The sequence below is a fragment of the Drosophila arizonae genome, chromosome 2, assembly GCF_054131065.1.
Source record: "Drosophila arizonae isolate 15081-1271.41 chromosome 2, UAZ_ARI_1.0, whole genome shotgun sequence".
In the NCBI taxonomy this organism is placed as follows: Eukaryota; Metazoa; Arthropoda; class Insecta; order Diptera; family Drosophilidae; genus Drosophila; species Drosophila arizonae.
In genome coordinates this window covers 4,103,091-4,130,505 of record NC_142922.1, presented here as the reverse complement: position 1 = coordinate 4,130,505, position 27,415 = coordinate 4,103,091, and the positions used below count along the sequence as shown (strand labels likewise).

General features: G+C 41.8%; 4 protein-coding genes and 1 long non-coding RNA gene across 9 annotated transcripts; 2 read left to right on the top strand and 3 right to left on the bottom strand.

The window, feature by feature from the left end:
- The first annotated feature begins 443 nt into the window (after nt 1-443).
- On the top strand, nt 444-5,108 carry LOC108609039 (CUE domain-containing protein 2). Of its 2 annotated transcripts, none has more exons than XM_089463248.1 (5): nt 444-462; nt 2,446-2,854; nt 2,932-3,190; nt 3,358-3,524; nt 3,585-5,108. In XM_089463248.1, the coding sequence occupies exons 2-5, from the start codon at nt 2,541-2,543 to the stop codon at nt 3,769-3,771; spliced, it is 927 nt and encodes a 308-aa protein (XP_089319374.1). In that variant the 5' UTR covers nt 444-462; nt 2,446-2,540; the 3' UTR covers nt 3,772-5,108. The 2 variants fall into 2 exon arrangements, with proteins under 2 accessions (XP_089319374.1, XP_017856209.1); XM_018000720.2 differs by lacking the exon at nt 444-462 and adding an exon at nt 2,099-2,256.
- On the bottom strand, nt 2,878-3,396 carry LOC149270212 (uncharacterized). The gene is made up of 2 exons (XR_016268855.1): nt 3,309-3,396; nt 2,878-3,218 (listed from the first exon to the last, which is right to left on the bottom strand). It is a non-coding gene; the product is annotated as an uncharacterized LOC149270212 (long non-coding RNA).
- Nucleotides 5,109-5,690: 582 nt separating the features above from the next.
- On the top strand, nt 5,691-8,994 carry Ada2b (Transcriptional adapter 2B). Of its 2 annotated transcripts, none has more exons than XM_018000831.2 (4): nt 5,691-5,910; nt 6,431-7,303; nt 7,604-7,683; nt 7,759-8,994. In XM_018000831.2, exons 1-4 carry the CDS (start codon nt 5,797-5,799, stop codon nt 8,441-8,443), a joined length of 1,752 nt encoding a protein of 583 aa, XP_017856320.1. In that variant the 5' UTR covers nt 5,691-5,796; the 3' UTR covers nt 8,444-8,994. The 2 variants fall into 2 exon arrangements, with proteins under 2 accessions (XP_017856320.1, XP_017856321.1); XM_018000832.2 differs by having other exon boundaries at nt 7,534-7,683; nt 7,759-8,013.
- On the bottom strand, nt 8,995-12,688 carry PolI (DNA polymerase iota). 2 transcript variants are annotated; one of them, XM_018000743.2, is made up of 3 exons: nt 12,571-12,688; nt 10,493-11,457; nt 8,995-10,421 (listed from the first exon to the last, which is right to left on the bottom strand). In XM_018000743.2, the coding sequence occupies exons 2-3, from the start codon at nt 11,447-11,449 to the stop codon at nt 9,129-9,131; spliced, it is 2,250 nt and encodes a 749-aa protein (XP_017856232.1). In that variant the 5' UTR covers nt 11,450-11,457; nt 12,571-12,688; the 3' UTR covers nt 8,995-9,128. The 2 variants fall into 2 exon arrangements, with proteins under 2 accessions (XP_017856232.1, XP_089318996.1); XM_089462870.1 differs by lacking the exon at nt 12,571-12,688 and adding an exon at nt 11,762-12,526.
- A 12,348-nt stretch (nt 12,689-25,036) lies between these two features.
- Nucleotides 25,037-27,196, bottom strand: LOC108609173 (uncharacterized). 2 transcript variants are annotated; one of them, XM_089476270.1, is made up of 2 exons: nt 25,436-27,196; nt 25,037-25,361 (listed from the first exon to the last, which is right to left on the bottom strand). In XM_089476270.1, exon 1 carries the CDS (start codon nt 27,093-27,095, stop codon nt 25,443-25,445), a length of 1,653 nt encoding a protein of 550 aa, XP_089332396.1. In that variant the 5' UTR covers nt 27,096-27,196; the 3' UTR covers nt 25,037-25,361; nt 25,436-25,442. The 2 variants fall into 2 exon arrangements, with proteins under 2 accessions (XP_089332396.1, XP_017856384.1); XM_018000895.2 differs by having other exon boundaries at nt 25,449-27,195.
- Between the last annotated feature and the right edge of the window lie 219 nt (nt 27,197-27,415).

The window sequence follows — 27,415 nt, the reverse complement described above, 5'->3', positions numbered from 1 at the left end:
TTTCTGTATTGTTCGGCTTGGTGCAAATCGAAGTCGCGTTAATTGCTGATTTCAGTTGCGGCTTAAGACATTTTTATTTTTGGCACTTGTTTTAATTTTATTTTTGGTGGTAAGGTCAAGTTTGAAACAATTATTGCGTCTGCTAAGCGGGCCAAAAGAAAGCAAAACTGTTATTTTTGTTTTGCGAAAAATTGAATTGGTTGTTTCTTTTCAAAAAGTTTATTCACCTCCCTAGAAGTCACGCGCTGTATCTCAAGATATCGCGCGGTAATTCCAAAACCCTCGTTAAAAAAAAAAAAAAAAAAAGAAAAAAAATAATCATTACAATCGGGTATGGCTTCAAAAACTTTTTGAAAAGTGAGTATATTTGAGGATGTGACGCCCTCCATTGAAGAACCATGAATTGTTTAAGGAGAGGTCAACAATGACGCAACTGAAAATGTGGGGATTTCCACCTTTCAAGTGAGTAAGATTTTTTCTTTGGCCCTAGTATACAGTACTATATTGATTCCAATCATTTATATATGGAAGGAAATTAAGAGATTTTACTGTTATTAATGGTCGTATATACCGACCTTATATATTTGATATATATTTCAAATATCAGCTCACTCGCTGCACAAAACCAATATACTCTTCTTATTTAGGGAACAAGTATAACAATTGAACAAAATAAAAACTTTTCTACTGTAAAACCCTTAGAAGCATAAAAAAAAAGCTTCCAACTAATTGATTTATTATCATTGTCACGGCAAAACAAATTGTACAAAATAAAAAAAATAAAAAACAGTGCACGAACTAAAAAGGCAGCTCTTATGACATGCGGCTGGCTCCGCTCCATTGAGGTATTTAACGAGAAATTACGCAAAAATTCGAAACGTGTTAACACATTTCGCTTATGGGAAAAATAGCTCATCAGTCAGATCGGTCAGAGCTTTCCCAAAAATCCAACTGTTAACTACATGGGCTAATATTTACTCTACTCCATATAGGTAATTCAACTGTCTTGCGAGTAAAACATCGACAGTAAGCGTGCTTCCGGGTCTTATGTTAAAAAATACATGTTTCAAAACCAATTTGCATTTACATATATTTAGTATGCTTTATCATTATCATGCGTTTCGCGTGATTACTAATTAGTGCTTCTCTCGCTCGATTCTCTTTTGTTCGGCAGCGATTGTAACCTTGAACTTCAATATAATATAAATACTATCATCGTTCAATAAAATGAAGTTTACCGCTACCAGCTAATACCAATACTGAGGCAAACGCGACCAGTTCAGCAGCCCCTTGGCCGCGATAAATGTGGCTCAGAACGATATCTTGACTTTGCCAAAACTTTGACCTGGTTTCGTCTTTCCTATATATGCATGTATAAACTCTGCCTTTGCATTACACTGATGGGTACTGCAAAAACAGTCAATTTCTGAGACATCCTGTAGTAGGTATTTTATATACGTAACCCTATTAGGCAGGTGCATAATATTCCAACTGCCCATTTATATACATTTGAATTGCAATTACTTATTTATAGTGCTGTAAAATAATAAATAAACATCAGTGCGCTATTCAACTATCCTCTAACAATATACATCACAAATATCGATAGTTGCTGAATTGAATAAACGGTGGCGGCATAGGAGAGATTCACTGATTACAATCATTCCAGAGAATTTCTCGGATAAGTAGTAAGTTTGTGTAAAATCATTTCAATTTCATATTATATGTATACATTTTAACTAATAATAAAATGTTATAAAATTTCTCTTCTCTCTTCTCTTCTCTTCTTATTCACATATCCGTAGTGTGTTATAATACATTACAGAATATTTAATAAAATATATACAATTAAATATCAAATTTAGCCGACTACTACCACTAACCACACTGTGGTTGGTGCTACTACTTAAATAGAAAAGATCATAAGCCTCTCAGTAATATGACAACCACATTCAAAAACAAATCTTTATTATCAAACGCTTTATATCAAACTTTTCTCAAAACAAAAATACGGTTTTAAATAAATCATGAATATAATAACATTGTTTACTTGTATAACATTTATAGCTTAATTAATTGTATTCTATTGTCATTCAAATTGTACACGCGAATGTGGTATTATATCGATAGTTGTTGTGTGCAGTATTTTTCTCTCGATAACGATAATACTCGTCACAATTGCGCTGCAAAAGTATTATTGATTGAAAAGAAGAAGAAGCAGCAGCAGCAGCAAAAGAAAGGCGCAGCAAGCAAAAAGTACGCTATTTAAAACGAATTCTCATTTCAAGTTTGTTTTAAAGTTGCACCAATATAAAAATGTTTTAGCCTCAATAAACTAACCGACACAGTTTGCAATAATTATAACAACGTCGGGTGTCGACTTCCCTACACATGCACACGCACAATGATACATACATATTCAATATCTATATATCTGCTTTACAGAAATAATAGGCAAACCAGCTAAACGAAATTCGCCGAACAAACGAGAAAACCCAAACAACTCGAATTAAGTCAGTAATAGAAAAAGTAGTGAAATCATGACCAATTTGGAAAAGCAACACGAGATGGTGAAGCGAAGTCTTGTCCAGTTTGTCAGCGCACATATACCAGGTGCCGACTTCAGTGTTGTGGATGAGATTGTCCTTTCCTATATCATATCAATATTGGAGGAGGCCTCGCAGGATCCGTGCTTTGATGTTGAGGGTTTCGTTGAGATGATGGGCGCCTATTTTGAGGAGTTCTCGACCATCGATCAGGGCGTTATATGCGAATGGATATACAAGCTGGCCAACGAGCTGACCGATATAGAAAAGAATCAAGACAACCATAGCTCAATCAATTTATCGCTCCAGTAAGCCAGAACATATTTTCGAATTCATGTTACATTTGTATTATTTTCTGTACGTTATTGATACTTTTTTCTAACAGCGAATTGAGCTTGTCTAACATTATACCAGAGTCGAAGCTACGTGCACGCAACTCATCCATATCGGAGAAGGACGAATTATCCTCAAACAACAGCAGCAGCAGTGGCAACGGCAATGGTGGCTGCCACGGCAAGCGCTCCCAGCACTTGTCTGAGACCAGTGATGGAGGCTCAACTGATAGCTCCAGTTCGAACTGCGATTACTTTTTGGATGAGGCCGAAGTGCTGCAGGAGATGTTTCCCGATACGGCTTATGTCGAGGTGAGTCAGTAGTCCAAACGATCTTAAGCTGGGGAGGTATTTCCCGTAAGACAAAACGAGAAACAAATTCTTGAATATTGCTCAATTTTAATGATTACTTTTTTAAAGGTAGCCTTACTTAAAACTTTTACCTTCCTCTATCAATGAAAAATTTGAAATTTTGACAGATAAAACATTGCATTGCCATATCGAAGGGCGACATTGATAGTGCTACACAAATTCTCTTGCATCGCCAGGACACCAATCAGAGCTTGACCGACAAGTCGCACACTGTCGGCATGAAGAAGAACGTTGTCGTCGATGACAATGAGTTAAAGAATCGCATTATAGCCAGGTAGATCGTATTTTGTTTCTCAGTTTTCTTGGTACTAATTGTATTTGTTTTGTTTCCTAGATACTCGTATGTGGATAAGAATGCCACTCAGCGGGAGTACAAGCCGGTGGTGCCCAAAATGGAGCCGCGTAAGCTTGTGCGCTATCGTGATAATAAAATAGTGTCGCTCAAGGGCGAACGCTACACTGAAGTCAAGCGTGACGAAGACGCTGAGTTAAAAAAACCCAAGAAGCAGATTCTACCGTAACTAAAGATGAACAAACCCCACAAGTATTTTATCAAGAAGCAACTTAACCCACAACCACCTAATATTACCGCACCAACGACACCTAAAGTTGAACCATGCAGCAGCAGCAGCAACGGCAGCGCCTGTCGCTGTGATCAGAATGTATTTGGACACAACTTATGCACAGAGCGGCATATTCGTGTAACTAAAGTTCAAGCCAGCATCGGTCCCAGTCCCACACTCCCACAACATAGATCCCGTCTGGCCTTAGCGCCAGTTGTAGCCATGCTTAGCCAACGTTTAGATGCTTCCTTGCCAAAATCTACACTACAGCAACGACAACAACAACTCACAATAAACAACACAAGAGGACAACAAGAAGAACAGGAACAGGAATCGAGCAGCAGAGCAGCCGCATTGTGTGACCCGTTCATAAAAATCAAGGAATCCTTCCCATGTGAGTTAACTGGCAGTTTATTGTTGTTGCTATTGTTAGTTTGCTTTGCCGGTTACTGTAGCCCATGGAATTTTTATCATAATCAGATTCTGGCTAAAGACACAAAGACTTTACATACCAAATTAGTTAATAGTTATGTTTTAGGTAAAGCTTTTGCATTTTCTTATGTTAACCTTAATCGGGACATTATAATCGAAAACAATTTATGAGTCTCGTTGCGGTGACAAGGAGCCGGCTCCAGTTTATTAGGGGCTGCTGCCTGTCGCACATGACAACGCTTGCCGTCGCGCCTGCACGTGGTTGGATAGTATTTGTTAGTTCCTTTATACAAGAACACAAGAAACTCGCAATCAAAAATCGAATTAAAAGAAAGATAGAAAATTAAACTGTGACAAATTGTGCAAACAACTGCCAGAAACTTGCTCGCTTGTGAATCTCGAATCTTGACAAAGTATCAAAAACATATTTATATAGATAATAATAGAAACATTATTCTAGCCGTGTGCTCCACACAAGCAGGTGCGACTCGAACACGAATTTGGCGCTCAAATAGACTTATTTAGATGATTTTAGGTATTCAAATTGAAAGTATGTTTTGTAAAGTGCGCGTTTCTAAAATGCAGCTATACAACAACTTGCCATAAGATTTATGTTAAAGTTCTCTTATATAGTAGCCTTGTTTTATTTTATTTATTATTTGTTTTCGTTATGGTCTAAGCAAACTAGCAACAGTAACGACAAATGCCATACACTAACTAGTCCTCATCAAGAGAGTCCCCCGTCCTCCCCGTCCCCCTCAGATACCAAAGCGGCTGCTGCTCGGAAGGACACAGCAATATTATAAAACATATTCAACATATAACAAAACTAATCAATAATAATCAATCTTAATATAACTCTATATTTAGCAAGCTTCATTGTAATTCCTAACAACAAGTTGAAAGCCCAGCGCAATTCATATATATCTACGTATATATAATTATATTTATAATTAATTATATTTAAATACTTTTTTTAGATTTAAGCATCGGTCATCATTCGACGCATTAGTGCATTACATTCTTTAATTGATTTTTACTTAATGCTATTTAAATTTGCTTAATTTTAGACGTGTTCCTTCCCGTAACCCCCATTTGTATTTATATTAAGCTAATTGCTTACAATGTTTTTTGTTATTGTTTGGCTTAAGCTAACCGCAGACTAATCGGTATTTATATGTATTTCATTCGGTTTCGGTTTGATATTATGCGAAATTTCTCATATTTTAGTTTTATATATTATTTGTGTGATATTAGTGTAAAAACAAATTGATTATTACAAGACAAATGGCAAAACTCGAATTAAACTTTTGAAATTAAATAAATATATATTATATTGTATCCAAAAAAAAGTGTGATTTTTAAATTGGGCGCGCATTCTGGTGATGCGACAACTAAATGCAGCACTGGTCACACCAGAGCATGACAAGGGTGTTAGCTGGGTTTTTCGAACGATATGGCAGCTCTGTTGTTGGGCCAAGATGGCGACTGAAGCATAGAGCGTTTTTCGCATTTTCAATTATTCAAGAAAAAACGCTATTTAAAGTCGAAATGACTACAATTGCGGATTTGTTCACAAAGTACAATTGTACTAATTGCCAGGATGATATCCAAGGCATACGTGTACATTGTGCTGAGTGCGAAAATTTTGATTTGTGCCTCCAAGTAAGTATAAGTACACGTATATGTATGTGTATGTATGAGTGTGTAGCATACACCTACATACATAGGCTTTTTACACACACATCGACACAGGCAAAACGCGAAAAGAGCTGACATATATATGTGTTTGTGCTGACGCATCTAAAACTGTACATATAGCCGGGCGATTTCACAATGTTGTTTTTAAACAGCTGTTCTCTGTACTCGGCAACAAAATATGCAAAAATGTATACTAGTGTGTGATTGAATGTTTTTAAGCATTGTATAGAAAGTGCTGGTAAATTGATGCTGAAGTTTATGTGAGCATAAAGAAAGTTTGTATAGAAATATATTCCAATTAATTAATATCTGCTGAAATTAAATTAATCATATGAATAACCGATTTAATCGGTATTGGCCACTAACGGATAACTAGTCTCCAGTTATTTCTCCACTCATCGCAAAGTTCGATATTTCGTGAAGGATCACGTAAACAAAAGTTGTTTTGAAGTTTTCCGTTATTATTCATTTTTTTGTTTTGCAGTGCTTCGCAACTGGCGCAGAGATTGGCGCCCATCAAAACAGTCATGCATATCAGTTTATGGACACCGGCACTGCCATATTGAGTGTATTTCGCGGAAAGGGCGCCTGGACGGCACGCGAAGAGATTCGCCTGCTAGATGCAATCGAGCAGTATGGCTTTGGCAATTGGGAGGATATTAGCAAACACATTGAAACCAAGTCCGCGGAGGATGCCAAAGAGGAGTATGTAAATAAATTTGTGAATGGAACCATAGGCAAGGCCACTTGGACGCCGGCGCAACTACAGCGGCCCATCCTAATCGATCACACTGAAGATGACACTGGACCCTTGGGCGCTAATGCGCTTGCCCGCCTGCCACCTCTAGATATAACCAATGAAGAAGCGCTGCAACTGGGCTACATGCCCAATCGTGATAGCTTTGAGCGCGAGTATGATCCAACGGCCGAACAGTTGATCTCAAACATTGTATTCAGTTCGGAGGATGTGGAAGTGGATGTCATGCTGAAACTAGCTCACGTAGACATATACACGCGGCGACTGCGCGAGCGGGCACGCAGGAAACGAATGGTGCGCGACTATCAGCTCGTGGCCAACTTCTTTCGCAATCGCAACTATGCACTGCATCCGGGCCTCACCAAGGAGCAGAAGGAGTTCCGCGATCGCTTTCGTGTCTTTGCTCAATTCTACTCCTGCAACGAGTACGAGCGCCTGCTAAACTCGCTAGAGCGTGAGAAGGAGCTGCGCATCAGGCAATCGGAGCTGTATCGCTATCGCTACAATGGCATCACGAAGATCGATGATTGCCGGCACTTTGAGCAGCATGCAGCAATGGCGACGCACCGCTCCACGGGACCATATGGCCATGGAAAGACCGTAAGTGTGGCATATCATTTGTGTGATTGGTCCCTTGTATTTGAATGCATGGCGAGTTGAATATCGTGTCTGCTAGAGCTGGAAAACCCAATTGGCAACCGATCCATTTTTAGATGAAGGAGTAGCTCTGTTGATTTTCCAGCTCTGGTTGTTAGCTATGTTAGTTGAATCGCAACGCAACGCAATGAAAATGTTCTCCCTGTCTCTTGTCTTACTTTCACGATATTCAGCTCCTTTGTATTATCAACGCGCCCAACTCGCAGCGTTTGAATGGTTGTATAAGACAATGTTTAACCACAGGACAACATACATCATTACAATGGAAGTCTTCGGCCGCTAAGCTCTTCCTTGCACTCCCCTCAAGCGAATCCCAGAAAGGCGTAAGTCAACCCATACATCCCTGCATGGATCATATCATATCATCAAAATTTTCTCTTGCTTGCATCGATTCACAGCGAACAGTTAAGCGGCGCCGAGGCAAGTTCAAGTTCAATCGCACCAAGAAGCATGCACCACATCGGCGACCCGACCTGCTCCGGCGCATTATTGCCCAGCAGAAACTACTTGGATAGCTATCGGACATCGTCGGCAGCTACGACAACGATGCTGCCGACGACAATGACAACGGGGACGGCGACGGCGACGGCGATGGGGCTGACCACGGACATGGGCCAGGGGCTGACATTGGAGTCGGCAATGACAGCGACGGCAGTGACTTCCACGGCTACGATGACGGCAGCCCAGGCGAACTTGCCACAGTCGACAGCAGCAGCGAAGGGAAACCCACAACATCAGCAGCAGCTGCTGCAAAGCGGCTTAAAAATGCAGCTGCAGCTAAGCGATCCCGCCGCCGCCGCCAGCAATAGTTCGGTAGAGGAACAGCTGCAGCAGCAACAGCAGCCGCCAAGCATGAGCCAAATTCTGCGTAGCCAACTGGACGAGCTGAAGCGTCGATCACAGCCACTGGGCAGCGATTTGCTCACGCACAATGAGCTAGATTTGTGCAAGAAGCACAACATAACACCGACTACCTATCTATCCTTTAAAACGGTCTGCCTCAGTGGTGCTCCATCTCTGGGCAGCCCCATGGAAACCTCGCTGCGCAAGTTCTTCATCAAATGCGGCTGGCTGAGCCACTGAACGTGCCACTGCAACTGTTGCCGTCGTTTCTGCTGTTGTTGCCATTTTCCTAGCAAACACTATAAAAGATGAATTATTGCTTCAAAGACTTTAATCAATATTTTATTATATAGTTATATATATATAAATATATATAGTTAAAATGTATGATAATAGGTCGCCCTAAACAAATTTTATACTGTTCTATATAGATATATACAAATCATTATTATTTCTATTTTTATATATATATATATTTTTTTTGTACATATTTCGTTGTTGCCATTTAAGGTAAACTACAAAACTTCAATTTGTATGTATTTCGACTTTAACTTGTATCAAGTCAAACGGACAGATTTCCAAATTTCTTAGCAGCAAAGAGAACAAAAACAAGTTTTGTTATTTAAAACACATATTAGTAATATACGCAAAGTAGAGTGTGCAAGCGCTTTAGCAAGGGCAAACACGGAGAAAATTAAAAGATTTAAGCTTAAGTAGGGCACCTTTAAAATTCTGTATGTGAGTATTCAATGAAGTGTATATGAAATAATAAATGTACTGAATAATGCGAATCGGGAATTTCATCAACAGTTTATTCTAATACCACAAACCTATCAAAATATATATGTGTATATATAATATAGTGTATATGTGTTTCGTTTTTAATCTTAATTAGGCAGAGTTTGCGTTGAACGCGGCTACAACATCACTTGTTCCTCAGGAAATAACGATATAGGGTATTCTTCTGCGTGGTGGTGCTGCTGCCTCCGGCCCCGCTGCTGCTGCTGCTGCTGTCCGCACTGGCCGAGCTGCCGCTGCTCGTTGTCGCCTGCTCCACGGCATTGGCTGCAGCTACCACTAGCGAGCTGCGCCACGAGGCAATCAATTCGTTTTGCAGCTCAACGGGCAGCTCCTTGAAGACCTGAGCATCCACACCGGCGGGACAGGCCAGATGCGCCAGGGAATCGCCCGTTGCCGCCTCCGTGGTTGCACTGCCCACACTGGGCGCTTGGGCCGCCTCCTGCAACGCTGGTGTCAGGGTGGGAGTGCTGGGCGCACTGACCGTATCATCCATGGGCGAGGGCAGCGGCGAGGATGCCGTCGAGCTGGCATTCGAACTAAGGCGGCTGGCCGTGCGTGCGGGTATGAAGCGGAGACTGCCATCGATTCGATTCACCAGCGTGTTGGGCGGCTGAATTGTGCGAAAGCGCGGCGCACTGGACGATCCCGATGTAGATGCCGCAATCGGGCTCATGGGAAAATCCTTTTCGCTGTCACGTGAGTTGAGTCGCAGATCGCAAACGCGCAGTTTGCTCGGCGAGGCCACATCGGCAGCCGTGTCCGCCACATCGCCGGCGAGGCGACTGCGCTTCGACACCAGCACGCGGCCAATGCGGCTCTTCTTGGGCGAGGGCTCCACCTCCGTTTCGGAGAAATCACTGAAATCCGAGTTGGTGGCTGCCGATTCCGAGCCATTGTCCAGGAGCATGGGCACGGGAGACGCTGTGGTGGCGCGTCTTCTATAGAACTGATCACTGGGCTTGAATGTGGTGGGGGAGGAACGAAAGGCGGCCTCGTCGCCGCTCATTGCTGACGGACTGCTCTCCGACGTAGGACTAGTGAGACTCGTATTTGTTAGAGAAGTGATTGACTGCACCTCCAGGTCGGCCTTTTTAATGAGAAAATTTGCTATCGACGAGGAGCCAACCTTGCGTTCCTGAAACTTGGAGAAGGCCAGGCCAATCAGTGTGATGTTGAAGGGTTTATTCAGATCCACAATGCGCTCAAAGAGACGCATTATGATCTTGAGCAGCTTGTCCAATGCTCCATCAGCCAGCTGCACTTTGCAGACGCCCGTCTCGCCGGCACAGACCGAGGCCTTGAAGAGCGAGGGCAGTATGTTCGCCTGCTTGGTCTCGCGATGGCTGCTCTTCTTCTGGGGATCAAATTTACGCAGCACCACCTTGATGGCAATGGGAATGCGACCGTCCTCGGCCACCTGTTGGAAGGGTTACGTATGGTTCAAAATGAGTGTCTGTTGAATTTCTATATTTATAGGTTGCTGCCCACCTGCTCCATCAGTCGCTTGAGCAACATGCGAAACTTGTCCGTGACATCCGTGTGCACCGATATGGTCTTGCAGGCATCCTCAACGCTGATAGTCTTGGGTTTGCCTGTCGGCCGCACGCAGCTGGCATCGCGGCCCAGTGCCAAGTCGCGCAGCTTTGTCGCCGTCTCGAAGCCGAACTTCTTGCGCATAAAGTCCATGTCGCAGTTCTGAAGTTGCTCCACGCTGGTAATGCCCGCCTCCTGCAGTAGCGTTTGCGTCTTCTGGCCAATGCCCGTGACGCTGTGCAAGTCGTTCAGCTCGCGCATGAACTGCTCCGCATACGTGGACACCAGCACCGTCTGCTGGTTGGGCTTGTGGCGGCTGCCCACGAGTTTGGCCAGCAGCTTGTTGTAGGCAATGCCCGCACAACAGGTGATGCCCAGCCGCAGGTGCAGTTCGTCGCGTATCTCCTGGGCTATTCGCGTGCCTATGGCCAGTCGTTGGGCGCAGCCGCAGCTGCAGGCAGTCAGCGGAGTGCCGTCCGCTGGGTAAATGTGTCCCACAGGTGGCTTGAACTGGGCATCGGCTGCGTGTGCCTGTCTCAGTTCCACCAACGATGTGACATCCATGTAGTTCTCATCGAAACCCAGCTTCTCGACGTCGGGCGTATAGTTGAGCAGCAGATCGAAGATCTTTTGGGACATTAGTCGATATGGGGCCAGATCCTCGCCATTGACCAGCACTAGGTCAGCGCAAAGACGTTTCGCCTCCACGACAAGCATCAGCTTGGCAACGCCTCTCGCTCGGGCCACATAGTTGCACGTGACCACAATGTTCTTCTGCTGCACGGCCAGGGGTTGGGTGCGCAGAGAGGGATTACGCAACTCCTCCACTTGGGCATAGAAATAGTCCATGTCCAGGTGTATGATGGTGCGCTGGTGTGGCTCGCTCTTATTAAGTACGCTGGCGAAATCCATCTTGGCGCCTGACGAAATGAAAACAAAACATTTATTGCTTGAAATAGCCTATTTATAGAGTTAAGAGCAGTATATTGTAGAAGTATGAGTATAATATGTATTTGTTTTAGAGCCAGGCTTCGACTAGATGTGAAATTACAGTTTGACACCCTTTGCTTCCATTTGGAGAGTCCATTTTAGAGTCAAACATACTACAACAGCAATAGCAAACAAGTGGCTCTAAAACTTTCTACCTGTTTGAAAACATGAAATGCAGTTTTAGAGATGGACTCAACAAATGACAAATTGAAATAAACGCTCTGTTAAAGTTACCGTTTCACATTCATAGAGAAACCTATGAAAAACAAATGCTTCTCAAACTGTAGAAAGTATTTTCCGGTCGAGTTTATCCGAACAGAAATGCTTATTTTTTCCTTCTGTTTTTCATTGTATCTTGAATTATCGTATTTTCGCGTTCTTTCCGCCGCTAAAACAAAACAAAGCGAACCAATAAAAATAAAAACAAGCGCCGTCCGCCTCCTGCGTCCGCCCGTGACCTTTGAAAAAGAGCTACGCGTGCCGACGCGTCGTCGTCGGCTCTGTCGACATTATTTCGTCACTGAGCGCGGAACAGCCGTCAGGCAGACAGATAGAGTGTGAGAGAGAGAGACCAAGTCTAGGCCAGCGGGTGTTGGGTGATGCGAGAGCGCCGACGATTATATTATGATTTTTTTCTTTCAGCTTTTTTCGCGCGATGTTCGCCTTGACGTACGTTGAGAAATTTTGTAGCTGCTGTTGCTTGCTCTTCGCCGTTCCGAACGGTACCCACACACCCACAATATCGGCAGCCGACTTTCTAATCAAACAAACGAATGCGAAACAACATGTACAGTGCACCGGTAGATTGTTTAGTTCGTCAACAATATTGCACATATATTTATAATCAAACAACAGCGAACAGACAATGATGACGCACAAATTATACAGTAAACCGAGATGGACAAGAGAAAATTATCTCTCAATGCTAAACTCTGATCACACGAATACAGCCATTCGGCTTGCACAACAATCACAGTTTGTTTATTATTTACTTAACAGCGTTGGCATTTACATGAGTACACACAGAATGAGTATTTATTTACCTGTTAATAAACAATAAACTAAACACTGCGCAACGCATCGACAACACTTTCGACAACGTTTGCGAATATTTTTGTAACGATAAGTGTCAATCGTACTCCACCACCACACAAATGTATCGAGTTGTAACTGTGCGATAGTTAAGAGTGTGACCGCTCAGCTTGTATATGCTACACGATGTATTTCTACCGATGTGGCAGCGCTATGCGTGTTGCCAGCTGGTTAAAAATAAATAGAATACATGAAGCGCGGGAAAATATTTAAAAATGTTATTAAACTTAATATGAAGAGAATCTTATCATGCATGAAAACATTTTCATTGTTATTACAACAATTTAATGGCTGCTCATGGCTTCTTTCTTTTCTACTTGCTAATGATATTCATGAGTTTTTTTTTTATATTAAATGTGTCGGTCAGCAGCGAAGAAGAATGCCATAAAGCAATGTTGCGATAAGTGGGTGGGCACCAACACCAGCGCCTGGGGCAGCTGTGGTCACGCGCGATGCCGATGCCGATGTCGATGCCGTTGTAGTTGTTGCAACAATATGGAACAGTTTTATGGCACGTTGTTCTCTTTTCTTATTTTGTTGCCCTCTCTCTCTCTCTCTCTCACACACTCACTCACTCTTGCCTGTGGTGCTTTATGAAATGCGCTTGGAATTTGAGCCAACAACAACAGCAACAACTTTTGCTATATGCAGGCCTTTTCTTAGTCCTACTCGGGCTCCTGCTCGTCCTGCGCCTGCGATAATCGGCCGTTTTTTGCTGCTTTGACAGGCAAACAATGCTGTGAATTTTTGATTAAAATCTGGCTGCGTGTGCGTCGCAGTTGTTGTTCTTGTTGTTTAGCTTTTGGCTTTGCTACATTTGCTTGATTTTTCAGATTTTTCAGATTTTCTTATTGAAATCTTGTTTGTGGCCCAGCCAGCCGCAGGCGCTGCTGCTGCACTAATTGTGAAACGCCATAAAAGGCAAAAAGAGCTCGAATATGGCCAAGTTCTTGTCGGACAGCCAGCCAGCGATGCAGCCAGCTTCTTGGCAAATTTTCAGTGTGCTCAAAAAGAAGAGCGAAAAAAACTAATTAGTTGCTCGCCTGCTCTTCAGCCAAAATTGTAAAAAAAATGTGCACAGGATCAGCCACACGGCGAAGCGAAACGGATGTTCTGGCGCATCCTTTCATTTTTTATACCCTGCATATAAAGTGAGGCAAGATATGCCACAATTTTAGAGCCATTTGGACAGTCACTGCTTTAATATCAACTAATTTCAAAGTTATCATTTACTTATTTATATTAATATACTCCCATCGGACTGTTATATTTCAGCAGTTACATATACATATATATGTTGTACATAGGTACAACGTATGCATACCTTAGCAAACATTTTTAAAGTAACTGCCACCATACACAGTTTAAAAGTCACTGTGCACTTAATGACAGTCTGGCAGCCCTAAGTTACAGTTATGGAGTTACTGAGTTACTTCATCAAAGCCATTTCGAATTGAAATAGTATTAATATACCAAAGCATACAGCTTCAGTCACATTCAATCAGCTGCAGTTTTAGAGCAACTGAAGTCAAATATATTCCAGCATTTTATTTTTTTATCTCATTTCCGCACTTAGTACTCAAATATTTCTATTGGGCATAGCATACAGTTTCACAGCTACTGTCGCACAGTTGTACAGCCACTAGCCCTACAAGTGCTTCTAAAACTCAGCTTAGCTCTTAAAATACAGAGTATGTGCTCAGTGGGCCTTATGCAATTGCAATCTTTTGCCTTGTGATTCTTTTTTTTTTCGTGTCGGAGTGTGTGAAAATCGCAAAAAGGACTGCGTGTGTATGTATGTGTGTGTGTGTGTGTGTGCGGCTAGTGCGGGGCAGCAAAATGTTAATAAATCTTATTTTTATCATTTGGCTATAAATACTGAATTTTTAGCTCCGGCCATGCTCAATTTATGACCATTATTTATGTCGGAAAAGCGAAAACCTCAAACATGTTGCTACAGTTTTTTCCTTTTTCCTCTCTTTTCTCATTTTTGCGCCGTGTTGCCGTGTTGGCAGCCCCTCCTCCCCGGCAGCTTGAGCGGCCTGCATAGTGCATCCATTTTGGCTTGGCTAAAAGGAAAAGATATACAAACATATTATTGCAATTTTCCAGTTGCTCCGCCCACGCCAGCTGCTCGCCCCCTCAGCGAGCGAATAAAAGGAAATATGAAAAATTGCATTACACCTTAATAAACACCTCACCTGGCAGCGATGGCAGCGTCGTCGAGGGCGGGTGCGGGTGAAGGTAGCCACCACAGCGTCTGCATCAGCATCTTGTGGTATATCGGCAAATCGGAACTGCTGCAGCTGTGTGCCCTCCAGTGTCCATAATGAAGATTGTCTGCGGTTTAAGTGGACGCACGTTTCTCTCAGAGCCCAACTACAGCTCCAGCTTCAGCTTCAGCTCCAGCTCTGGCCTCAGCCTGGCTGCGATGGATGGGGCTGGCTGGATGGCTGGCAGGTAACTGATCGCGATCATTTAGGCGCTCATCTGGCATAAAATTGTTAGAAACGCCCCGTGTGTATCCACAGTTGCCTGAAGGTAGCAAAGCCCCAATCCCCCTAACCGACGTCTCTGCCGCTGCCGCTGCCTCTGCCTCTGCCTCGGTCTCTTCTCCTACTCCTTTCACTTGTTCTCAAGCGTCTCATAACGTTTTTACCATTAAATTAATAAATTAATGCGATCGTGCACGGCCCCAAACTGCAATACACATGACCAAAGCGAGGACCAAAAAAAAAAAAAAATAATAATAATAATATGAGAAAAAAGAAATAAAACTTGTCAGAATTTTGAAAAACTCAATAAGAAAACATTGCGCTTGCGTTTGGCTCATCAAAAGCTCATGAGATTTTGTCATAAATTTCTGTGCAGTTAGCCAGGGCAGCTGTGGTCGGGGAGTGGCAGAGGGAGAGGGCACAGATGGAGGGAGCCAGACGGATAGAGGGAAAGGGCACAGATGGAGGGAGCCAGACGGATAGAGGCTGAGACGAAGTTGCGCTATAGACTATCAAAATTTGGCACAAGAGCGTTGCATATTGCACTGGCCCTTGTTATACCCTGTAGTTATGTGAATGCATAATGAGGAGTATATTGTGTATATGCGTGAATATGTAACAAGCTGCAGCTGGATAGAAAATTAGAATATATAAAAAATAAATACAAATAAATATATTAATATTATTTATTATAAATAAATTGATAAGTGGGTGGATAGATAGATTGTTAGACAGATAGACGATAGATAAATTAATGAATAGTTAGAATACAGATTTGAAGATTGATAGCCTTAAAGTGGATTTATTTTTATGCAATTCCAGTGAAAATCAAAGGAGCTTTCACACATATACACATACAGAATATCTCCTCATGCTCATACATACTATATAAAAGCATTTAACTTTAGCTCCCTGATGATGTCACAGCCAACTTCCAGCAAAAGCAAAATGCTACAGAAATATATGTATATGAAATGTATGAAAATAATTCTAGTAAAATTCTTAAGAAAAAATAATAGTATTAATTAAATTGTGGAATTTGAAATTTATGTTAGTTCATGAAGCTGGCAAATAGAATTTATATTTGTTTTCAACTTATTTAATTTTCATAAAACTTTTCATTTCACGCATCTAAAAATAGGAAACTTTTCTCACAATTAATTAGATTTTGAGCATGAAGCGAACATATGTATTTTTATTTAATTATCATATTTAGAGAGATCAATTGACATAGACATTATTTTGGAATGATATATATTAGCTATCGATAATATTTGGATAGGAAAATTATGAATAAGATTATTGTTGTGTTTTCTTTGCAGACATTTGGAAGTTAATTTAAATATGTATTTTAGACTCTTTCATAAGTCGGTGCCCATCAAAACAATTCCACAAACCAAAATTGAAAAGCTCCTATTTTCTAGATGAAGATGCAAGGTAAGGAGATAATTAGGAGATAATCTATTCCTCTTGCTGATATCACATAACTTACGATAGTTCCAGTCAACTTTTCAGGTGACTCAAATATGCATACATATATGCATGTACATACATTGCTGACGTATATTATAATTATTATTCTATGCCATGATAGTATTTAGTTAGTTTTAGTTCTTATTATCACTGCAAGTGATAGGGTATCTCTTAGTCAATCAGTTAAGAAATCAATGTTATTGTTGTTGTCAGTTTTTGTTGTCGTGATCTGAAAGTGGGTGTTACTAAGTGATGCTGATGCTGCAGACTCAATGGCTGGTCCGGCTATGCGCTGGCTTCGGTTTGGCTTGACTTCGCTTGGCTTGGCGGCCCGTGGAACCAGTCTGCCATTTTTGTTATTTTTTGTATTTTCCCTCTTTTTTCTGCTGCTGCTGCTGCTGGTGCTGGTGCTGCAAGCGCGCGTCCAACCGCTGCCCCGACTCCTCCTGCATCATTAACGCGGCCAAAAGGCAATTGCAACAGCAACAACAAAGAAATAATTGCACATGGCAACAACAACAACCCGCAACAACAACAACAACAACAACAACAACCAGCATGGATACAGTTGAGGCCGTTCCCTTGTTGTTTGGGGTCCATCGCTCGTTCTGTGTGTTGCTCTGTTAATTTTACAGCCATGTCTGATATTGCTAAATGGCTGTGAGTGGATTCGTTTAAGCACCAATTTTATTACAAACAAGCATCACGTTGCATCTGCATCAATTCGAGCTCCATTCGTTGCTGCTGCTGCGACGGCTGCTGCTGCGGCTGCTGCAAGTGCCTCGGCCAGCATTCAGATCCAATCAGATGCAATCCTTTTGCATTGGCCTCGCCACTAACAACAACAACAACAACAACAAACTTGTTGCCCATTATATGTAAGCGCGGCCTGGACCAAGTTTTTTGCTGTGATTTTTGCGCCTATTTTGCATTTGGCCAGGGGATTGGCTGCCCGCTAAGCCAGAATCACGCCCTCCTCCTGCAGCTGCCATTAATCGTTGAGCAACCCCAATATTATGGCTACGAATAAACAACGTAGCATAACATAGAGTTCATCGTTTTTAATATTTATACAACTCCAACTGATTCGAGGTCATAAAAAATAATATACTATATAAACATATTTAAATATCTACATAGACATCTTTTACTTTATAGCTTATAGCTGATCTGCTGCAAGAGAACCAAAAATAAATAATTAGAACATTAAAAATATCTTAAATAAATTAATGAACATATAGAAATAATATAATATTTTCAGTAAGCGTATAAATGATGAGCAAAAACTATATCACATATACATATACATATGTATGTACTAAATATACACATATCTTATAGCTTATGTATATCTGATCTGCTGCAAGAGAAACTAACGAGACTCGTATTTTTTAATTACAGAAAATAATTTGAATATTTTAAATATATATTATATTAATTTACTAAATTGTAAATATAGAAATAAAATTATATTTTTAAAAACCTTTTTTTTTTTTATATATATGACAAGAATAAATTTAGAGTAAAAACTATCAAAATATGGTTTAATTCATACAGTTTCTGCAGGTATATTATTTAATACAATATATAAATATATTTTATTATATATTTAACAATATATAGTATATTTTAAATATAATTTTTCGAATTTGTATTTCAAAAATTGTTTATATGTAATAACAATTTAATTACAAATAAACATAAGTATAGTTAGATTTATTTTTTGGAGACGTTGGTATTTTTTAAGTAACGCAAATGTAATGTCCTGGTTTCTGTATTTAATATATTTTTTTATACTTTATTTAAAAATATATTTTATTTAAATATTAAAATTTATTTATTATTCAGAATTTTTGCAACTTAGCAATATTTATGCATATTATAAAATCGAAAAAAAAAAATTATATACATTTTTTCTGATATTTTTATCTTATCAACTATTTTGCTATACAAAATGTTTTATAATTACTCATACAATTACAAGCAGATGAGCCACAATTATAGCTACACTTGTACAGGGTATATCAATGGGAATGGCAAGTGTCTTGGCAGACTGCGACTGGCTGTCGCTATTGGAAAACTCGCATTCCATTTATTCACCTGAGAACTTTTCACGCGTTTTTCCACAGAAAAGCCATAAAAATAGCCAAGCAAAAGGTAATTAACGCAGGCATTAAAAGAGACGGCATATCTGACTGAAAAAGAGAGACAGAGAGAGAGAGAGAGAGAGAGCTCTCGCTGGAGTCCGAGTCAGATATGGCAGTAATTAGTTTTATCCGCAGTTAATGCATTCCGATTGCTACCCAATCTCTTGAGCGATGCGTATTTAAAGCCTTTCTCGTTGATTTTTATTTCCATTTGATATCTTTTTGATTCTTTAGAGCTCTTTTTGGGAAAGCGGTGGCCATTAAGTGGACGCCAGGACATGCGTATGGCTATTTTAATGGACTACCATTGGGGAGTGCTCCAATAATAATATAAAGCGAAGACCTTTATTGTTCTCAGCTAATGAACAGCGGCATGGGCAGAGCAGAGCAGAGCAGAGCAGAGGAGGGGCGTAGAGAAAGGGTGGCTTCGGGGCGATGGCACAGATTAACATATTAAACGAAATCGATAGCGATAAGGATACCAGGGAATGGCAAGAGCAGCCAGTTAAAGGATATTGCGGCACAGGCGCACGTGATGCGCTAATTTTGTGCCCTGACACTTGCCCGCAGCATCGCAGCGCGATTTCATGAGGGGGTGGCAGTGTGGCAGGAGAGGGGCACTGCGAACAATGAGTACGGCGTGTGGTCCGCCGGATATGTCAGAAGTGTCGTCATTGTGGCACGTGACTCGCTTAACGAAAAACAAAAAACAAAAAACTGAGACGAGAGACGAGAAGTGAGACCTGACAAAGGCAACGCGGGCGGTCCACGGTCTATGGTCCACGGCCCTGCCCTGGAAGGACCTTGAGCCTGAACGCAAACAGAGGCTGAGGCTCTGTGCAAACGGCTGCAGCTGTAATCGGAGACAATGTGTGCGACGCCACCAAGAAGTGACAAAAGCCGAACAATGAGCTTTAATTTGTTTTTATTCAGTTACAGAGAGTAGAGCACGTCTACAAAAATATCAAATAACACAGAGAGCTGAGAGCTGAGAGCTGAGCCTGGCGCCGTTCAAAGTTCAATTGCCACAAAATTCTCACCCGAAATTAGCTGCGATATTGAAAATTTGTCTTCAATTTGATTTGGATTGATTTCTGATTAAAGTTTCATATTTATTAAGTAATTAAAATCTTGATTGGGAAACATTTGTAATACTTATGAAGTAATCATTCATAAATAAGAGTAGAATAGAAGCCAGTAGTAATAAGAATACAGCATTTAATGATGTATCACAATCAAGTTAATAAATTAATAATTATATTATAATATGTATTTATATATCAATAATAATTATTATTTTATGTGATCTTATTTTTATTCAAAATTAAAAATATATGTATACATATAATATACAGAGACATCTGATTTTCCATTTTTCGATGGGTTCAGTGTATAATAAATAAATATTATGTTAATAAAAATTTTTTATATTACAAAATTACTATATTAAAAAAAAAAAAAAAAAAAAAAAAAAAAAAAAATAACAACACACACGCATTAAAAACTCTTTTCATATTATTCATAGCGATATGAAATCAGGTTGATTCCATTACAAAGTATAATAATAATTATAATTGGCTTGATATTATTTTTTTTTAACATATTATTAGCTAAAAGTTGTTTTATATAATTAACATTTAAAATAGTTTTTAATATAAAAAAGGAAACTTGTTTATAGTTTCTATAAGAACATATCAGCCTTGAGTCTAAGCATAGAGTGTGGTACGTTATGATTTTTAACGAGGTCTGTTTATAAAGTATCCAACATTTATTCCATTTAAATGATTATATATACATTATTATTTTATATTATATTACTATATAATTATTTATATTTTATAGGCGCCTTAGATAATTCCCAATGAGAATTAATGAATGAGAATTATACAACATTTTTTTTTATCGGATTTTCACAGTTTAGTAATCCTTTTCTTAAGATCTTCTGATGTCGATGCCAACTTTGACTCTTCAATCAAAATTTATACCGCCTTTTTCTTGGGTTCTCTGCTTTCGGAAACAAGTTAAGGTCATAGGATCTCAAATCTACTGAATGTATGTCTGAATATAGCCAACGAGACTCATATGAGATATATGTACCATAATTCGAAGACCAGTCCAGTCATTAGGTAATGCTGACAAATTATATTATTTAAAATATTTAATTGATTCTTGATAGCTTAATTACCTAAGGACCGCACCATAGAATCGGAAACGGAATAGACTTAGTCTGCGGATAACAACAATCAAAGCTGACAGTTTTCGAGCTAACCTCGTAGATGCAGTACATAGATTTAGCCAGCGTAACGATTTATAGATTTATATATTCATAGCCAAAGATATATAGAGTTATAAATAGTTCGAGTCTAAGGTTAGATGTGGAGATATAGCGTTGTCTTGGACGCAAACTACTCAAATTGATATTATCTACCTATACAGTTAATAACAATGTACAGTCTTTATAATATATTTTATCTAGCAACAGGTGTAATAGATTTACTCGATACTATAAGTTGTTCAACTACTCAAATCTGACATATCTCTGTGTATTTTGATCTATGTGAGAATCTATCAAAATCTCAATTTTAGACCTTGACTTTAGCCTCAAGCGGCACACTCAATCATAGCTATTTATGTTTTTTTATTTCAAGTATCTTTTAATGTGTTTTTTTTTCTCACACTATCATAAACCGATTTAGAGATTGTCCTTTTTGCTGGTGGCTGGTTGCTGCTTGTGGCAAGTCAATCATTGGGCCGGTGCAGCTAAAGAGTGAGTCGAGGCATATTTTAAACGTCACTCGGATCAATTTCCCAGAGCACGCCCGGCACCACGGACACACCCAGCAGCCGGGGTGGCAATCGGCATTGAGCATTGGGCATTTAGCTTTTGAGCACTTGCAACCCCGTTTGTGCAGCATCCAGGGGCAGCAGCAGCGGCATCAGCGGCAGCAGCGGCAGCTAAGCGGATATTCATTACACGAACCGCACGCCGGCACGCGCCGCCGCTTTGACAGTGGCTCAACCCCCGCCGTCCTTGGTCCTTGGCCGGGCTTACACTTTACATATGTCACAGATATCCCCGTGGGAGTGTTTGTCGGCGTTTGACTTTTGAGTGAGTGAGCGGGGCAGCGCCTGGGTCTGGTCTGGGTGTTGGACTCTGTGCGCTCAGATGCAAAAGTCATGCCGCTGATCCTGTTTGCTGTAAATAATGCGATTAACGTGCAACACGCAGGCGCTTTGCTGCCACTGCTGCGGAGCATGGGGCGCTAATGAGACAGCGCCGCTGTCTCTGGATTAGAGCAACAAATTTGCGCCTAAGCATGGTGTGAAATATATATATATATATATACATATGTGTGTGTGTGTGAGTGTGTGTGTCTATAAAAATTGTGAGTGTGAAATATCACTTGTGGTTGCGGCATTGTCTCAGCCAAAGGCGACGGCGAGAATAACCATTAAAATGTCTTTAATGTGGCATGCCCCACAAGCACTTCCCACCTAACTCCGCGTGCCCCTAATGCCGTTCACTGAGTCGGAACTAATGCCATGAACTTTGCCAGTTGCCAAAAGTGCACAGAAATAATCGCATTAATGGAGCCTCAGCCACGTGTGAGCTGACTAACTGACTGAGTGACTGACTGACTGATGGACTGATGGACTGACTGACTGATGGACTGACGGACTGACTAGCTTTGTCTTGTGCTTGGGGGTCGCGCCGTGTCATTGTCGTGCCTCGCCGCCGGCTGCTGTTGCACTTTGTCTTGTGGGCTGCGGTGGGCGCAGAAGGGGGCGTGTCTCATAAAATCACATTTTCCAGCCAAAAGCCCAAGTGTGCGAAAATTTGATAAACGCCTTGATTTATGAAACGCTGCCAATAAACAGGCAGCGCACGGCAGGCAAAGAATATACGATACAATATGCACACACACACACATATAATATAAAAGCCACGAAAAATGAGAATAAAATGCAACAAACGATTCAATAAAAATCCAAGCGAAAATTGACTAAATACAAAACATGACAGACGGCGTGCGAGTATTAATAATAATGCGGCCAGGCTCACATTTCGTTCGCTCTGTGATTGTGATTCCGTATGTGCGTGTGTGTGTGTGTGTGTGTGTTTGGCTGCCTTTTGCTTTTTATAAAGTGCAAAAAGCGCTGTACTTTTTTGCACATTCACATTCGATAAAAATCGCATGATCATAAATTTACACTTTGCACAGCCTCCGCGGCAACGCCCACCCCGAAAAAAAAAACAACGCCAGAAAAGGGGTGAGTCGCCGGCAGGGGCGTGCCAGCGCCCCTCCCACCCCCGTCGCCCACACTCACTGCTCTAGTGCTCACGCAATAAGCTGCTCGCTCCTGTGAACTGGACGCTCCTGGACGCGTGAACGATTGCTAAATTGTTGCCCCATTCGAAATATCTTTGTGCCCCTGCACCGTTTTATTTTTGTATTTTTTTATTTTTCCCTGGCTGTTGCACGTTGCAGCATTGCTTGTGGCACAATTGCAATCGCGCGGCCTTTCGATTTTATTTCTTTACAAATCGTTGAAATATTTTTCATAGCAAGCGCTAAAGGAAAAGAAACCAAAGCCGCGTGCGCGTTTTACTTTTTGCACGCCCACAAGCAGCGCTGGTGTAAAGTTATTTAATTGCCAAGCGTTTTGGGCGCGACAGAAAACGCGCAGATCAGAAAACGCTAGCAAAGCGCGCAGGTCCGAAAACGCTAGCAAAACGCGCGCAAGCATAAACTAATGCGAGTAGCATTGACACTTATTGGTGTGTATGTGTGTGTGTGTGTGTACGTGTGTAGGTATTTCTATTTGTATTTGCATAATTAATTCGACTGCACATAATTTGCATATTTCTAATTTAATCGAAATGATTTCACAACAACAACAACAGCAACAAAAACAATAAATTCAAATTGAATATGCAGCAGCAACAACTGCATGGCACAGGCCTTACCCCACCCCCACTCCCCCTAGCGAACGACCTCCCGCCCCTCCCCCTCCTTGACTGCTATGTGTGCATGTCGCTGTAACATTATAAATAAATCAAAATACAATTTCTCAGAAATTGCGATGCCCTATCAAAATCTTGAGTGTGCGAGTGCGCGCTAGCACCCAAAACCCTAAGCCCAAAGCTCCTGCAAGCCCCCGCAAGCCTCCACAAACCCCCCACAAGCAGCGGCCGCTCGCAACATGAGCACAATTTCCACCCAAAGCATGTCGTAGGCAAATCTGGCCGAAAAGGGGGCGGGCCAAGGCAAGGCATGGCAAGGCAAGTGTATGGCATACGGAGGCGGAAAAGTTGTTGTTCAGGTTGTTCCTGTTGGATGTTGTCGTTATTGGTCAGGCGCAGTGCCGAGGCAACTCTGTAACTGCCACGGGCAACAGCCAGGCTACAGCCAGGCAGTCACATGTTGCACACACGACTTGTCTCCTCTGCATGCCGTGCAATTATTTTGAACTTAAATTCGTATTTTGTGCGAATCTGGCGAATGCATCTTGTGTCTCTTCGTTTCGCTGGTGTCCGTACCCTGTGTCTGGGCCAACATTTCATATGCAAACCTAGATGCCAATATATACAACAGCCGCAACAACGGCAGCAACTACTACAACAACAACAACAACTACAACAACAGCAGCAACAATGTCAGCATGCAACTTTAACTAGCGCTAAATTGTCAGCAATTGTCGTTTAGCTCTCGCAGCTTGAAATCTTTAGCAACATATTGCACGCGGCAACATGTGAGTGCAATAGAGCCAATATACACTGAGCGAAAAAAGTTGTGATTGAAAGCGATATTTGCAGGGAAAAATGATGTGATTTTGTGCACTTTTTGTTAGATCTGCGCGGATAGAAATATGGCAATAAAATACCAAATATATAACTTATGCACTGAGAGAAAAACTTTGACTTAAAGTAAAATTTGCGTAGTAAAAAGTTAAAAAAATAAAAATAGTAGTAAATAAAAATAGTAATATTAATAATAATAAATAATGACAAATTAATATTATTAAATAAGTAAATAAATTTAAAAAAAAATTAAGTAAATTAAAAATAATAATAATAATAATAATAAATAATTAAATAAACAAAAAAATTTGATATACAATTTTTGATATACATTACAATTTGTACATTACAATTTGTAATTTACAAAAAATCTTTTTAATTAAATTTAATAAACTAAGAGTTTAATCAATTTATTTAAAAAAGGGAAAACGCTGTATACATTTAAAAGAAATGTTGTTTTGTATAATTAAATAAATTTAATATATACACTGTAAGAAATGTAAGCGATAGTTGAAAAGCAGAACCGGTTATATTTGTGTGTATTTTTTTTTTTTCTTTATTTACATATTGCTTAATATTAGTAAATTGTATTTCTAAATATATTTACAATCATATTTTGTTTATATTTACTTATTTATTTAATTATATAAATCAATATTTACTCCCAGCATTCAACTTGTTTTAATTTATTATTGCTTTTTATTTTATTTCTTAAGAAAAGCAAATTAAATAATTGATTTTACAGCTTTACCTTGAATTAGCCAATTGAATAGTGCTAGAGTTTTCTCTGCGTGTACGTAGTCTTGCGATTAATCACTAGAGCTCTGTTAAGTGGGAGAAATGGTTGAAAAAGAAGCAAAATATTGGAGAAAAAATAATAAAGTAAAAGAATTCATACGTCGGATTCATACTTCAGAGTCCTGCTCGTTGAGGCGCCTGTTCCGGGTGCCATTGTCCAGGACGGGTTGCCTGCCCATTAGCCAGAGGTGCATGCGCAACAGGCAGCCCTCCTCGTCCAGAATGCGGTAGAGCTGCATCAGCAGAATGATGAACACGGCCAGGAGCGTGAGGAAGGCCAGGATGTCCCGGGTCGTCCAATACGGATGAATGCCGGTGACGCCAGCCCGGGTTTGAAGCACAGCTGCATCTGGAGCCGCCAACTCTGTGGACACTGATCGGGCATCTATGGTGCCCGGCTCCGGCCTCTGCAGGCAGTGCACCGGCAGATGGACGCCACGATCGCTCAAGTAGATCATCATGCGGCGCATTTGCTTAAAGCTGAGCTCCGTGTCGCAGATGCTCAGCTCCTGCAGATGCGGATGCTGGCGATGGAAGAGCTCGTGGTCGAACTCCTGCAGCCGCGTGCCCTCCATATGCAGGCGCTGTAGGCGTGGCAGTGTCGCCAAGCTCCCAGCTGTCACAGTCAGCAGGTGGTTGAAGGAGATGTCCAGTTGCGTCAACTGCGGCGGCCACAGCGCCGCATCCGGCGGCAGACTGCGCAGCTGATTGTGGGCCAGATTTAGCTGCGAGAGACTGGGCAGGAGCAGAGCACTGGAGCTGTTGCCGCTGGTGAGCGCATCGATGTTATTCTTGGCCAGATCCAAGCGCTGCAGGTTCCACATGCCCAGCAGCAGCGCCGACGTCACGTTGCCACTCAGCTGATTGGCGTGCAGATCCAGCTCGATGACGGCGCTCTTATCGCCAATGCTGAGCTGCGTCAGCGCATTGTTGCCCGCCAGCAGATTGATAACGCCGCCGTCAATGATTAGCCGCTGCACGCCGCTGCCCTCCAGCCGCAGCGTCTGTGCGCCCAGCAAGCGCAGCTCCGGCAGCTCATGCAGCTCGCACTCGCTCAGATCGAGCAGGCGCAGCCCGGGCAGCGCTGCCAGCGAGTTGGGCTCAAACTCGGCCAGCGAATTCCCCTTGAGCAGCAGCGTTTGCAGCTTGGCATTCCGTTCGAAAGTTTTCGCATCCATGTGGGTAATCTCATTGTAGCTCAGGTCGAGATGCACCAGATTCGCGAGTGCCGCAAGGGCGCCAGCCATCAGCTCGGTGATGCCGTTGCCCTGCAGGCCGAGCACCTGCAGCTGCGTGAGACCCTCGAAGGCCTGCGCGGGCACCAGCTGTATGATGTTCTGGTCCAGCTGGAGCACCTGCAGCTGCTGCAGCGACCCAAAGGGCTGGCCACTGAGTCGAGCGATCTTGTTGCGTTGCAGCATCAGTTGGCGTAGCTGAGGCAGCGCTTCGAAGTGCTCCCGGCTCACATGGTAGGTGCTGCAGTTGAGCACCTGGAGGCTGTGCAGATTGGGCGTCAGGCGGAACAGCTCCAATGGCAGCGTTCTCATCTGGCAGTTGCCCAGCTGCAGCGCCTGCAGCGGCAGCACTTGGCCGCCCGAGTAGAGCAGCGGCTGCTGATAGTCGCTATGCAGGCCCCACAGCCGGCAGGAGCTGTCCGGGCAGCTGGCACTCACATTGAGGCGTTTATTGTCATCGTAGACGGGCGCTGCTAGCAGACACTGTAGTCCCAGCAGCAGCAGCAGCAGACACAGCCTATGCATCACTATACAGATTTATTAATCCTCTTGATTCCTCTTGATGCTGGCTGCTCTACGACCGACGTCTGAAAACGCGCTCAGTGCACTAAAGTCGCGATCGACTTGGACTCGGACTTGGCGCCGGCGTCGGCTGCTGCGGGCTTATCGCTTATGGAATGGAAACTGGGGATGACAGTGGGCATGGCGGGGCAGTGAACGGTGAGGGTGCTGTGCGGGCTGCTGATTCAATATTTACTGATATATATACATAATTTATATATATATATATATATATATATATATATAGCAATGCAGATAAGCTATACAGCAAGCGTGTATAATAT

Bases quoted from the DNA above. Each gene is read 5' to 3' on its own strand.
- LOC108609039 (XM_089463248.1), top strand. From the start codon at position 2,541: ATGACCAATTTGGAAAAGCAACACGAGATGGTGAAGCGAAGTCTTGTC. The intron at 3,191-3,357 runs GTGAGTCAGTAG...AAATTTTGACAG, and splicing joins CCGATACGGCTTATGTCGAG to ATAAAACATTGCATTGCCAT. The intron at 3,525-3,584 runs GTAGATCGTATT...TTTGTTTCCTAG, and splicing joins AAGAATCGCATTATAGCCAG to ATACTCGTATGTGGATAAGA.
- Ada2b (XM_018000831.2), top strand. From the start codon at position 5,797: ATGACTACAATTGCGGATTTGTTCACAAAGTACAATTGTACTAATTGC. The intron at 5,911-6,430 runs GTAAGTATAAGT...TTTGTTTTGCAG, and splicing joins ATTTTGATTTGTGCCTCCAA to TGCTTCGCAACTGGCGCAGA. The intron at 7,304-7,603 runs GTAAGTGTGGCA...GTTTAACCACAG, and splicing joins CATATGGCCATGGAAAGACC to GACAACATACATCATTACAA.
- PolI (XM_018000743.2), bottom strand. From the start codon at position 11,449: ATGGATTTCGCCAGCGTACTTAATAAGAGCGAGCCACACCAGCGCACC. The intron at 10,422-10,492 runs GTGGGCAGCAAC...CCCTTCCAACAG, and splicing joins TCAAGCGACTGATGGAGCAG to GTGGCCGAGGACGGTCGCAT.
- LOC108609173 (XM_018000895.2), bottom strand. From the start codon at position 27,095: ATGCATAGGCTGTGTCTGCTGCTGCTGCTGCTGGGACTACAGTGTCTG.